General features: G+C 39.8%; 2 protein-coding genes across 2 annotated transcripts; both read left to right on the top strand.

Annotated features, from left to right (window-relative positions):
* The first annotated feature begins 55 nt into the window (after positions 1–55).
* mtrf1l (mitochondrial translational release factor 1-like) lies at positions 56–6,038 on the top strand. Its single transcript, XM_057341421.1, has 8 exons — positions 56–158; positions 3,389–3,978; positions 4,055–4,134; positions 4,339–4,522; positions 4,629–4,792; positions 4,917–5,034; positions 5,238–5,374; positions 5,466–6,038. Exons 2-8 carry the CDS (start codon positions 3,552–3,554, stop codon positions 5,676–5,678), a joined length of 1,323 nt encoding a protein of 440 aa, XP_057197404.1. The 5' UTR covers positions 56–158; positions 3,389–3,551; the 3' UTR covers positions 5,679–6,038.
* Positions 6,039–6,316: 278 nt separating this feature from the next.
* fbxo5 (F-box protein 5) lies at positions 6,317–9,531 on the top strand. The gene is made up of 5 exons (XM_057342404.1): positions 6,317–6,663; positions 7,590–8,244; positions 8,358–8,448; positions 8,547–8,723; positions 8,949–9,531. The coding sequence occupies exons 2-5, from the start codon at positions 7,622–7,624 to the stop codon at positions 9,198–9,200; spliced, it is 1,143 nt and encodes a 380-aa protein (XP_057198387.1). The 5' UTR covers positions 6,317–6,663; positions 7,590–7,621; the 3' UTR covers positions 9,201–9,531.
* Positions 9,532–14,629: the final 5,098 nt, after the last annotated feature.

Genomic DNA, 14,629 nt, shown 5'->3' on the forward strand with positions numbered 1-14,629 from the left:
TGGTCCTCTCAACACTGAATTGGGTGGAGCGGTGCAACTGGGAGGTCAGACGAGCTTCTAATGAAGTTTGTGCCAGCGTTGGGTTTGGGTTGTTCACTTTGAGGTTGGCTGGTGGTCACCTCTGACTCAGAGGGAATAAGACAGGATTAACCGATCAGGTGGGCCTCTTACTTTCATTTAAGTACCCACTTAATCTCAGATGTTTCCCTTTAAATAGGAGAAATGAAACAGAAACAAACGAGAGTGTAATTGTTGAAACACATGAATCTAAAATGAATGTAGATTGTTGAGGTCAAATAATCTGGAAATGTTTGAGTTCATATTGAAATCTTCAATATTATTGACTTTTGATTGCAGACTTGACAGATCTGAGCTCAGTTTGACACATTGTTGACATGCAACAAGCTGATGCAAGCTTGACTCACGTGACCTGCCAGAACTAACGCTATACGCTTCATTTATGTCTATGAGAAATAACTGAGATATTAAAGAGATCTCATCCGTGATTTTTATGGACAGCACCAAATGCACTTTACAAAAATAATGCTTCAAAATACTCCCTCATCTTCCACGAACCAAAGAAACAGATTCACATTCTTTTGGATCTTTATGGGCATGCATAAGAATTAGCAAAGCATCTTTGAGAATCTTTCAATGTGACAGTAGTGATATTAAGTGTATAACAAATATGATTTTTTGCAGTCTTCCTCTGAAAAAAGACCAACAACACCAATTTTATTTAGGATAAGTGATCCAGGCTTCTCTGCTCGGTAACGCAAACACTTTAAATGAATTTGAAAAGGCACAAGATAGCTATGCAGACATGAATTGATAAGTGGGTTTGGTGCTGACCAGCGAGAACAGAATGTAAACCGTGTAGAAGAGATTAATGGACTATGGCATCAATAAATCTTCTGCGTTAAACTCCGTCTTTGCATTTGAATTCATTGAATGAAACGACATGTCGGCTTTCATGAGGTCTGATGGATATTTAGGTCTTTCTCATGGGATCCTCTGGGGCGTTCTGACTTGAAGCAGCATGTGGGCTGCGTACAAATTCTGCTCCATTCGGCTCACAACAGTCTTCTTTGTTTTGGCACTTGATACATTTAAACGCTGACTCAACACTACAGCCAATATCGTGTTGCATTTTTGAGTTTCTTTTTATTTATGATCATTAGAATTAGGTTCAGTTGTGTAATGTTGATATTTTAATCCATGAATTATGACATGATTTAGTTACACAAACGGTCAGAATTACAAGGAAAACATCGAATAAACACTGAATGACAAATGAATAAAACTACAGGGGTCACATTGAAATTTGTTAAAGCGTTGCAGTTGTAGTTACTTACATTCCTGGACGGGGCAGGTGGGTTCCTCACATTTTCTCACATGCTTTGCGTGTCACTGAGTGGGTTTTTTTAGGCTGCTTTTTTCTCCTCGTTCATACTAAACATGATGGTTGTGTGCTATTTCACAGCGTGAGGTTGCTCCACATTCCTCTCTATAATAGCTCTCTTTCAATAGATTTCAGCGCCGCATGCTTTGCATCATTTTACGGTTTAGATTAGAATCCACGTCATTAAATTTGATCCATTTCGGTTAAAGAGACAAGTGTTCTTTTTATCAGTATGTGTCTGTTCTCTGCAACAGTTACACCAAAACAACATTTTGGACTAAGCTAAGAGACATTCATACGTGTGATTTATATCATACAACAAAATATCAATTCAAGTTTATTTTAGAGAAAGAGAGCACAAGCACACTTCTGATCCCAAAGTGCCTTCAAGCCTGTGAATACAATGTTTGGGGTTCTTTCTTTGTGGCAGTATGTATTATAAATCCATATTTGGAAGCTCTTCTAAAAATTGATATGTCTAAGAATAATGTTAATTCCATTGTCACCTTTGATGTATATATAAAGCCCTCCATTGTCATCTTTGCTCTTTGAAGCATATAGTTCAAATCCTTGCAATTCCTCAAAGTAATCTGCAGAGGATTAACCCTTTCTTCACAAAGCTTTGTGGGACGCAGCTGCAAGGAATGTCAAATCTCATATTTGTCAAGAAAACAGCCTCAAGCAGGATTTATTGCACTGGATTTATCAGTCTAACTAGTTGCAAAATGTTCATATAGTTCTTGTATTTTTTATTATGTGAACTTCTTCAGAATGAGGTCAAATGTAACCCGTTAAAGCTTGATGTTGTTTGTTTGAAGAAGAATCATCTGTGTAGGACCTATTTGGGATATTTAGCACCAGATGTTCTCTACAAGCACTCCAGATGGAGAATGGCATGGAACAGAATGTGATGCAACGTCAACAATGAGCCAAACTGATGCAGCACAGAAATTGTGCAACCACCCGTAAAACATTTGGAATGAGTGTGTAATTTTACATCACGAAACCCAATTTCACTGTGCCACACCCGTCTTCTTGAGCATATGGCTCGTTAAAAACTTGGACTGTAAGTATGGCAACACGAGTGCAAACAAATAAGTAAATTTGACATTTACTGCCACCTATCGGCTTCATTTGGAACTGGGGCTGATGTGAATTGATACACGTCATACGCCTCAATTTGCTACTTAAGTTAGGTTTAGATTTGATTTATTATGCGTTTTACTATAGATTGTAAATTATAATTAATAAACCAAAATAAATATATATTTTTATAAATATAAAATAAATAAATACTTAAAAATACAATTAGAACAATTATTTGCACAGTTTCACATTATTTCTTTGTATTATTTCACATTATTTCTTTGCAAACAAAAAATGCAAACAATTAATTAAAGTAATAAATTGCTTCCGCTTAAATAACGATAATATAACATAGCATAGCACATTTTAGGAGCAACATGTTTTATACCATTGTTGCATTTTTTTAATAGCTATTTTTAAAATTGCATTTGTATTTATCAATGCTTTGGCAGTGTGAATAATATTTACAAAAAATCTAACGCGGCCTTCTGAAACGTCTTCTTCTCTAATTAATGGCGGATTGCAAACAACTTTTAGGTGCATACCGCCACCTACTGTACAAGAGTGTGTAACATCGTGTCATTTTAAGCGTACCCTGTAATTTAAATAATGATTTCCTGGTTATCCCTATCCCCCCTCCATCTCCTTCTGTTTCTAGTATCCCCATCAAACTCCACTCCCGCCCTGCCTCCTGAACCCTATCTTGAAACACCCGTCTTTCCACCTCATATATTATACAGTGACATGCTCAGCATTTTCTTTAACCCCACAGTTATCATAATTCTCATTATTCCTTATCCCCATTAAAAACAAGGCGCTATTCAGTCCTGTGTGATCCACTCTAAGTTTTGTTATTAAAGCCTTCTGAAACTATTCTCATCCATGACTTTTATTTTGAAGAGTATTTCACCCGGAAGAGGACGAAGCGTACAGTCGCAGTACATGTGAAGATTGCTGTCATCAGAATTGAATATGTTGGTATTGAAAACGCTTTAAATGGTGAATTGTATTTAATAATCGTTTAACTTTTAAGTGCTTAATAAAACGACAGTCGTTAGCGGAGATGGTTGTCGGGTGCTTTTGTAAATCCCTTTCATGTGCAAGCAGACTCAGAACAATCACAACACACACAAGAGACATTCGACTGTTTCTTAAGCGTCCAGCCATTCACAGGACTGCTAAGAGCACACTACAAGAGCTTGAAAATGCAAATCCAAGATCCTTTCATACAAGTCATCCTGCGATGGTCACAAAGATTCTGTCTGTGGATGAGATCTTCAGCAAGAAGTCCTTGCATGACTATCTGAAGAAGAAGGAAATGGAGTATGACTCGTGCTTGGAGGCTGTCAATACTGATAACCAAACGCTGGATGATGAAGACATGAGAATGAAGAGGAATAATCTGTCTGTACTAGCCCCTCTGGTCCAAAAACTGAAAGAGCTGGAAGACAAACAGAAGGAATTGGAGGACACGCAAGACTTGTTGAAAGGTAATAAAGTGAGAGAGCATACAGAGTCATTTGGATTTAAATGCAGGACATTTCATTTGCATTTGTCTCTCTTCAGATAATGACCCAGACTTGCACGATCTGGCAGAGACAGAGAGCCAGACTTGTTTAGCAGCCATTCATGACATAAAACTCAAGGTGAGGTGTGAATGGCTCTCATTAACATGGAACATTACCCTTATTGACAGTCGTGCATACAGACTCGCCACAGAGAAGTTTTTAAGTCGTTTAACCTTTTATTGATAAAACATTGTTATTTTATGGTGAAAACGAAATGTTACTCTGTTTGGAATACTTGATGAAAATGGGTGAACAAAATGCTTGTTTCTATCAATGTTTCAGATTTTATCTCTTCTGATCCCGGAGGAGGAATCAGACATGAGTGATCTGGTCCTAGAGGTCACTGCTGGGGTGGGCGGTCAAGAAGCGATGCTTTTCACTGCTGAGATCTTTGATATGTATCAAAACTTTGCCGCTTTTAATGGCTGGGGCTTTGATGTCCTTGAGGTCATGTCTAGTGAACTAGGTAAATAAATATGTATACTTTATGTCTGGGTTTTTTGGGGGGATGTTTAGCATTTTAATTATTATGTGCCCGGAGGTCCTAATTTGGATCTTTTGGCTTTGTCTAGGGGGTGTAAGACACGCAACAGCCAGCATCAGTGGTCCACTAAGCTATAAGAAGTTCAAGTTTGAAGCGGGCGTCCATCGTGTGCAGAGAGTCCCGAAAACCGAGAAACAAGGTCGCATGCACACCAGCACCATGACAGTGGCCATTCTTCCCCAACCCACTGAGGTATAACATTTACATGTCTATATCTGACACAGTTTTATTCAAAGTGACTTATTGTGCTTTCAAGGTTCGTTGGGCCTAGTAGTGATTTTGTATTGTTTATCTTCTCTTATTGTATATTTCATAGATCTCATTTTCCATTAACCCCAAAGATCTGAGAATAGAGACAAAGAGAGCCAGTGGAGCAGGAGGACAACACGTCAACACCACTGACAGCGCTGTGAGGATCGTTCACCTGCCCACTGGTCTACAAATCATTTGTAGTATTCATTGTTTAGAAAGTATTATAATATCTGTTGGTTGTGTTAAGATGTGCATAAGGTTTGATTTCTTTTCAACTTTAGATGATATGAATTTAGATCTTTAAGGAGTGGACTTCATAGTTCACTCGTTTCTCTATTCTTTATGATTCAGAGTTAGACTGACCTGTCACGGTTTGGCATTTCAGGTATAGTCTCTGAATGCCAGCAGGAGCGTTCTCAGATAAAGAACAAAGAGAAAGCCATGACGCTACTGCGTGCAAAACTCTACAGCGCAAGACTGGAAGAGGAGACCAGTAAGAGATACCAGGCTCGAAAACTCCAGGTACATACTGTACAGTATATATAGTAACCGGTCTTTTCTTTGCGATTTTAGTGACTGATATAAACTGACAGAGCATGTTTCCCTATGACAGATTGGCACCAAAGGAAGATCTGAGAAGATCAGAACGTATAACTTCTCTCAGGACAGAATCACCGATCACAGAATGGGAAAGACCATTCACGACGTCCATGGATTTTTACAAGGAGAGGAACTGCTGGAGGAGACGGTTGAGTTTCTGCAACAGTTTTCAGAGCAAGAATCCCTCATGGACATTCTCAAAGACATTGATTATAACCAACAGTGACTTGTGGCAATAAAGAAATGTGTAAACGTTTTGTCTTGAAGGGGTCAAATTGTTTGGCCGAGAATAAGCACAATCCATCAGTTTCAAACACTCCATGGCTTTCTCCAGATCTTAACACAACAGTGTGAAATACTTTAGTGGGAGTCCTTCACCCTAAAACAAATGGTAATGTAGAGTTACTCTATTGTACTATATATCATTCTTAACATGAGATTGTATTTTACATCAATTACATAATTCTAGATTGCGGTATATTATCATTTAAATGTATAAATTGCGGTATTTTATCACAGCTGCCTGAACTCTCTGTAAGTCGCTTTGGATAAAAGCGTCTGTAAATGAACATTTGGTGATCTGTGTTATTTCAACATTATACAGTGGATGGTTTTATCCAAACTCCTCAAGCCATTTGTGAAAATGCTTTTCTTTTACATTTTGACATGCGTATTTATTAATTATAAAGTTCAACATAATTTGGATATTTTTGTATTCTGAAAACAAAACGTTTTCATTGATACATTTAAAACATTCTGACTAATAATATATATTTTAAATGGCTTATACATTTAAAACGTTTAAAAACATCATCTTAACATTAGAAATATAAATTTGCATTATACCATTACAAACATTTCCATTGACGCATTTAAAAAGGCGCATTTTCACGCCGCGTTTCTCATTGGGTGGCGCTCTTTATTCAGCGGTGACGTCTCGGCTTTCTGCGTCATGACGTCAGTGCGTCACCCCCAAAGGTTTCTATTGGCTTCCCGTTGTTTAAAGGTATTCCGCTGCGCTCTGATTGGCTGGGTGTTTTTGTTCGCCAAATTTCAAACTCGTTTTTCCAGTGGCGCTTTTTCTTCGAATTCATTAACAATTGGCGACCAGTGTTGCCGCTTAAATGTTTACGCTGCTCCTGTTACAGCGACCAGAAAGCGTTTTTAAGGACATATGCGGGCTTTTTAAAAAGTGCTTTTATCTTATTGAGGTAAGACACTGTTGCTTTATTCATATTCCTGAAGCTCGTGTGGATAAAGGGGCTTTTACGCAAATAGACCCTAGAGATGACCGAGCATGTTTGAGTTCCCTCTTTATGGAGTACTTTTATTATTGCTTGCATGTTACATTTTTATCTACAGTCTTGCGCATTGCATTTTAAGACCTAAACAATCCAAACGTTTCGTGCACATATTTGAAACCAGTTTTGTGGTGTTGTGGCTAATATGAGCCCTTTGTAGTGAGCATCATGCGCAGCCACGTCAGGACTGCGTGCACTTAGGCGCGTAAAATGGAGAATGAATTAAAACGAACGCCATCCCTTTGTAAAATAACAATATATTTAAGATGATATACTGACATGTTAACATGCTAGATGATTTTATATTGAAATGCTTAAAGCAAATCTGCTCAACAGTTAGATTTGAGTCTTAAAGTGGATGAAGTTGTATTTATTTATTTATTAGATATTATTTATTAGAATGATCTTGCTTGGTCTATAAACACCATGCACTGTGCTGTGTTTGACCTTTCTGTGTTTTTCTTATTTGCTCCTGTAAAGCTGCTTTGGAACAATGCACATTGTGAAAAGCGCTATATAAATAAAATTGAATTGAATTGAATGAAGTTGTGGATTGTAGATGACGATGTTAACGCATTTTGGTATGTTATAGTAATGTAAATAATGATGTCTTGGACGTAAAATAGTTCAGTTTATGTTTAGTATGTGTAGTTTATGTTTATAAGTTTTCAGATTAATTTGAACAGCTTTTTTTTTTGTGGGTGTATTTATGTTTGTATGCTATTATCATGCTGGTTAATTATTTGTAATACTACTAGTGACTACTAAATAATAATGCTCTGATTGTCCGACACACTTAGTAAAACTCAACATGTCTTATTTCTCATTTCCTCTAGGTCAGCCATTTGCTGCCTCATAGAGCCCAAATATGAAGTGTACAGCACACAGTGAGGATTCCACAGTTTTAAGCCAGATGGAGAAACCTGAAACAGACCTCAATGAAGTCAAGGGTCACACCGTTTCACCACGAAAACCAGCCGGCCCTCGCTCCCCTGCAGTCTCCACCCCTCTGGAGAGCAGAAGTAAAGGCCCTCACAATAAAGAGAACTACCAGGACAAGTGCCTGACGCAGGAGGTGGCGTCCGACGATGAGGTCGTTCTGAGCAGTTTCGGCGAGGACAGCGGATACCTTTCCCTCCAAAACAGCCGGGTAGAACACGTGGAGGCGGACGGTGTGAACTCATTGGAGAGGGGTGAAGAGAAATGCGTGTCCTCTCAGTCCTCGGACATTGAGTGTCATTCTACGCCCTGTCTGCCCGTGCTCCAGTTTCAGGAGGAGGTGTGCAGGGAACTGGTGAAAAGCTTTAAAAAGAGCAGAAGTTACGATTGGACGGTCGTCAGTAAAGTTGCTGAGCATTATGGGCTTCATAATGTGATTGGTGGGAAAATGGGGCTGGAGTTTGTGGACGTTCTTTCTGGCCTGTTGAGGAAAGACATGCGGCACATTCTTGCCAGGATCTTGGGCCTGCTGGGAGATCGTGACTTGATAAGGTACATTTATCTTCCGGTTGCTTTTGTGTTTGTGTCCCTCCCTGTGGTTTGTGTGCCGAGCGCATGTTGAACGTGTTGGATTGACCGACCGTTGATTCCATCTTACGTTGCAGCTGTAAAAAAGTGAGCCGGTCGTGGCGGAAAATCATCTGCCAGGATCAGATGGCCCTTCGGAGGTGCAGAGAAGCAGAGAGAGCACAAAGGGTAAGAAGGAAGCGCTACCTAAATGACCATAATGCACCATTTTGTTTTCATTTCATAAATGTTTCATTTCTAATAGTGCTGCTTTGTTTTTGTCGCAGGATTCTGGACGGCCTGTGGGATCTTTGTCTCGGGACTTCACCTTAAGCAGGGTGGTGTTCTCTTGTATGCAGGGCGTTGCCTCTACACCCATTCACAAAGCTGTTAAAAAGACCCAGTGCCAGACGAGCGGAGGGCAAAACACATCCAGACCAAGTCGCTTCCAACAGTTTCATGAGGTAAAGCTGCTGTTCATGTTCAAGGACAAAATTTCCATTTGTAACACGACATGACTGCAAACAAGTAAATATGAATGAAACCTTTGGTTCCTCTCGAACTTCACACCAGATGCGTTGGACAAAAATTGGATGTCGTACACTCTCATAACTATGCAACTTTCATGCTTGTTTACTCTGATCACCAGTTCAAAACATTAGACTAAAACTAGTTTTGTTTTCTTCCAGGTTGCTAAATCACTAAAACAGCACGAATCTCTGCGAGCGTGCGTCCTCTGCGGCTCTCCGGCACGCTTTGACGGAGTCATGCAGCAGGCGGTCTGCATGCGGCGCAGCTGCTTGTTTGAAAGTTGCACACGGTGTCATTCAGCATATCACGGTTCTGCCCCGTGCCGCAGCACCGTCCGGACTTTCTCCTCATCCCAAAACGCACTTGTCGCCGGCTCCGCTCGGAGCAAAAGGAGCGTCAGGCGTCTCTGAGCACCCGTGCCTGGAGAGAGAGTCACTGTTACCAAGAACCTTTAAAAAATGAACTGCCTCTGAACCGTTTTGAAAGACTTTTAGAATATGAGTCTTTTATCAATTGCACATTTTTGAATGTGAAGTGAATTTGGCTACGTTTGTGGCTGCTGCACAAAGACACTACAATCATTTTGTATGCCAAAAAAAAAGTATTCCAAAGGGAGGTTGAACAGCCTTCTTAAGATTGTAAATGTGAATGTTTTATAAGATTTTACAGATGTTTTATCAATGAAATGACCCATTTCTGTTTGTCTTTGGACACTTGTAAATATTTAAATGGTTGAATAAAGCCGTGTATATTTTTCAGCACGTGTTTGTTTGTTGACCGCTGTAGTGACGAAGTCCTCATCTAGGTTTTGACTCGTGGCTAGATGGCAGCAGAGAACTGTTGTGTCGTGACTTGTTGCTGTTTTAATATAGAATTTAATTTAGGCTGAAATGAATGCATTTTGGGTCATAGACAGCTCTTGATGTAATGATGCTTTCTTTCCACTTGTAATATCAAGCAACCTGATGGGTCAGAAGTCAGATCTGCTAAGCAAAACCTGTCCTTTTCTGATGTGATTTACAGAGAAATCTGAGTTCAGGCGTTAAGTGATTCGCTTGAATCTGAAATGTTGTCCTTCTGAGAAAATCATCCTGACAATGAATGTGCTTCAGCAAATAGGTTCATTCTTTTAAGTTTGGTCCTCAAAACCGTTTAAATTATAACTCTTCAAGTTTCTCCACGTGATAAACAGCCATTCTAATGAACCACATGACGCGTCACATGCAGATAAATGTGTCTGGTTCTTGTAAACCCTGAATGTAATTTAGTTGTACTATAGAGGATGTAAACTTGATTGTTGGCACGCAAAAGCCATTTCAATTTTTGTATGGAAAAGTGATATGAATAGATGCAACTGCGCTGCTTGCAGCGAAAGACCAATTAACCTTTAATTACAATTGCAATTGATTTTCCATTGAAATTGAATTTCCTTTCAAACTTGAAATGAAACTTATTTCCCATACACACGTTTAGTTGGCACAGGATTGGTATGACAATTGTGCAAAGAAATGTCTTTTCTCACTTTTATCATTTCTCCAGTTTCACTTCTGACAGTATTGCCATATATTTAATTTATTAGCATTGCGTTTTGAGTTTCTAGCTTCAAATAACTTGTTGCCCCGTTTTGCTTTAAACAAAAGGATCTGCTAAATGAAAGTAAACGTAGAGATTCGATTAACTGATGGAAAACTGTCAGACACTGAGGAGCCAGTAACTATATTTTCCTTCAGAAATGTCTGTGTTCTGGATGCTCCTGTCACCCAAAACAAATTCCTTGTATGTGCAAACATACTTGGCAATAAAGCTCTTTCTGATTCTGAAAGAAAAAATGGCAAAACATTCAAATATAAAGGATCGATTTGTAGAAAATTAGGATTTGGATAATAAAAGCAGGCTTGTGTAGTTGGGAAATATTCCATCGTGAAGCCTTTCCTTGCGGTATAATTAATCTTACAGCTGACCTTTGTAGACGAGAAGAGCGCTGGGGCTGTATTTTATTGTATTTTCATTTGATTTATTAAACCACGGTCACTACAAATGAAGCTCCAGAGCACTGGGGGATATGGAGAGCAAAACAGGTATTTGTATACGGCTCTTGTCGAATGCCATTATGAGTCATGCTGCTTGGGAATAGAAATCTAATTTTTGGGTTGTGAGCTATTTGTTGTGATTAACCTCTAGACTACATGCAGACCTTTCTGTGCATGCGTACAGTATGTGTGTGTGATGTTTCACGGTGAATGTAATGTTGCTATACACATGTCATTTCCTTCAGGTGGATGTGGCACTAAAGGTGTCCCTTACAGACATGTGAACCACAAATATAATCTACCATACATTGATATATATACTTCATGTTATATCCTATATTGTTTTTTGTCTATGTGAGAACATTCCTCATTGCTGGTCAAATGCATTTTCTCCACCTGTCTTTTACGTCTCCTTAAATAGACCCATGTCCCATTCAAGTCCCTCACTCATATTTGTGATGGTTATGATGAATGACTGGCATCTGTCACGTGACCGTGCATCAGGGTTCCAAAGGTCGCTGTCATTGTTTTCATTGGCCCCAAGCACATCAGACAGGAAACACTGAGATGTTTTCATCCTCTCCACGGCTCACACTCGGGCCATCACGTGCACGGGTTTTGAGTTAGAAGGGTATGTAAGGCAGATGTTGATGTGGGATGTTATGAGTCATATTCTTATGAAATCTTAATCGTCCTTCAATGACAGGTGTTGTGTTTTACTATCACATATTGCTGCGGTTGTCTTCCTCCCCCGGAGAATGTGTGTATTAGCATAAACTGATTGGCAGAACATGTAGGGATTAATGTATCGAGTCTTACACGGATGGATAATTCTGTTTGTGGATTAAGCCTCTTGGATGACTCCGTTTTGTAAGGAATCCGTTCTTTTCCTCCGGAGGAAGGCTGCAATCGTGCACATTGCGCAAGTGCAGAGGGTTTAGTAACGCTTCACCTCCTGAGGTGAGCGGAAAAGGCTGGCCTCTGCTTGCCTGTGAACAATCCCATTCATTGCAGGACACCTCGGATAAAAAGAAAATGTGTCATTGGCTCACGGACATTCAGTTGTGGAGCCAATCATCAGAGCCGTAGAGGTCATGTGATCATTTTGGAGCCACAGGAAGGGACGTTACAGGTCTTAAACTCTTTACTATAGTGATCTGGGAGTTTTATTTTGAACATTTCACAAAATAGTCATCGGTGACATTTCCATACTGCTGAAGCGGCGTGGTGCGGATGATGGAGGTGAAGTCTTGACTACATCATTGATTTCTCCAGTTATGCATCACACTACAGTGGTCCAAAAATACTGTATGTGCGCTAGAAATATATGTAGGCAGGTGGGTCATGAAGAAGGTAGAACTGGACTAAACCATGCAACATTTTGCTGTTGCGTTTATCACTTTGTTTGGTGCACAAATGAATAAAAGAAAAATGGGACTTTCTGTCTTTATAGTCTTTTGATAATATGCAAAACATGTGCCCCACCCCAACTCCCTATCCAAAAACAGGAGAAAAAGATGCGTAGGTCAGAGGAAAAAATGGCACTCAACCCCTATGCTTTTGTGTTAAAGTGTACAGGTATTTACAAAGTGAAAAGATGACAACCTAGTTACAATGTCATGAAGATCTAAATGAAAAGAGAAAAGATCAACAACAGCGAATACAGAACGAGAACAACCATCGGTTGTTTTTAAAGGGTGGCGGATCTTTATGGACCAATTGGAGCACACAACCAATGAAAGCGTGCAGATGTGTGGACATACAACAGGAGATAAACATACACAGAAATACACACGACAACGAATCACATGATGTCTTCATTTGTGTACTGTAAAAAAGGATTTGTTGTTTTTTGTTGTTTCAACTTAAAAAAAATAAGTAACCTGGTTGCCTTAAAGTTTTGAGTTAATTCTACTTAAACATATTAGTCAACACAATGAGTTTGCATCAAATTCATTGGGTGAACTAATATTTTTGAAGTTGAATTAACTCAAAAGTTTAAGGCAACCAGGTAACTTATTTTTATTTTGAGATAGTTGAGACAACAAAAAAGAACAATTCAGTTTTACAGTGTCTGAAGAAAGCTCATGCAAAACCATGTTAGGTTCCACTTTATTTTCCACGAAGAGGCGCTTGGCCAGAGAATCACATCGGTGTCTTTTCACATCTTTCTTAAGAAAGGTCATAAAAAGACTCAAATGTGAACTGTTTACTGTCAGCGTGACAGCACGACGCACGGGCAAATGTTCTTCCTCGCGAACCAAAAGTGTGTACAGGACAAAGGAGAGAGATGCGAAGAACAAAAGGGCTCATGGAAAAAGTGCAATGCAAAAACACACACATACACACGCTAATGCCGAAAACAAGTGGTTCCCGGCCGGCCATTTCTACGGTGAATCACTTTAAGTGGTAATGCACCCATTATCAGAGCTGGACCAGTGTAGAGTCTATTTTTACCTGCTCTGGTCAGCCGTTCCATTTAGCCATCCAGTAATGAGAGCAAATGAGCCGGACCTCTCCACACAGAGCCGGACAAATCACACAACATCTGATTTGCACCACAACAATTCAATAGGCAAAGATTAGGCTTGGTCACCATGGATTCTATCTTCACATCATACCTGCAGAAGCCTGGAAGACATCAGGGATAGAAACGGAATAGTTTGCCGCAAGCCACCATGTGTGTTTTATACTGACCACATAGAACCGTGCCATTGCTTCAGATGACACAAACTAATGAACACTCACACTTTAACATTTCAGCCCGTTTGTGTGCTTAACAAGCAACGGGCAGCGATAAACACAGCACATCATGCAAATCCTTTCAGTGCATAAGCGATTTTCTATTAGTCATGTTGGGTTTTGCGTCTCGTCCTGCTCCGTTTAGCTCCCAGTGACGTGATGATACAAATTCAACGTGACAAATGAATACCAGACACACGATGCTGAATGATCAGCGCTCGTTTCCTCCGTTCGTTTGATCGTTTGTTATTTTTCCATTCGCCGTGATTTCTGTCTTTTCTTGGAAGCGGCCGTCATTAAAAATGACAAGCCAAAATGGCACAGGCATGAAAGGAACCAGATCCAGACGAGAGCACGTAACAGCCTCTTCAGTTACCCAAGCCAAGCGGAGCACTTCATCACTAACAACCCCATCGAAGACCCACAATTCTGTGGAACGCAAAAGAAGACGTTTTGAGAAATGTCTCATTGTGTCCATATGGGGTTCAATGTTGTTTGGTTACCAACGTGCTTTAAAATATCTTCGTTTGTGTTCTGTGGAAGAAAGAAAGTCATGCAGGTTTGGAATGAGGCGAGGAGGAGGAAATGATGGAAGAATCTTCATTTTTGTGTGAACTCTCCTTTTAAAAATGCAAAACTTTAACACATGTAACACTAACCTTTGCCCTTGCACTGGAATGAAATTCAGTGGTCTTGTTATTTATATCGGTTCTGATTGTTTTTGCAAACCGTTTTTCCAGGCCAACTGACATACGTATAAATTGACCTCGACAGACATGACTAAATTTGGCATCCTGAGTCTCATCTTACTGGGAATATTGTCTTATATAATGCCACGTCTGGCATTCTGCATCCTCTGACATTTATGATTCGAATTTCCTGGGCTGCTCACGACACGTCGTACGCGCGGTTAGTCACAGGCCGGCTAACACTAATGACCATTTCCTAATGTCGAACATGTGTGTATTGAATCATCATGCACCTTTTCCGTTTCATTTGCTCGAGTAATTGCATGTGTGGCGAGCGGATTAACCCTCTTTTTATTGAAAACACACCAGCTGTTTTTG

The sequence above is a fragment of the Triplophysa rosa genome, linkage group LG9, assembly GCF_024868665.1.
Source record: "Triplophysa rosa linkage group LG9, Trosa_1v2, whole genome shotgun sequence".
Taxonomy (NCBI): domain Eukaryota; kingdom Metazoa; phylum Chordata; class Actinopteri; order Cypriniformes; family Nemacheilidae; genus Triplophysa; species Triplophysa rosa.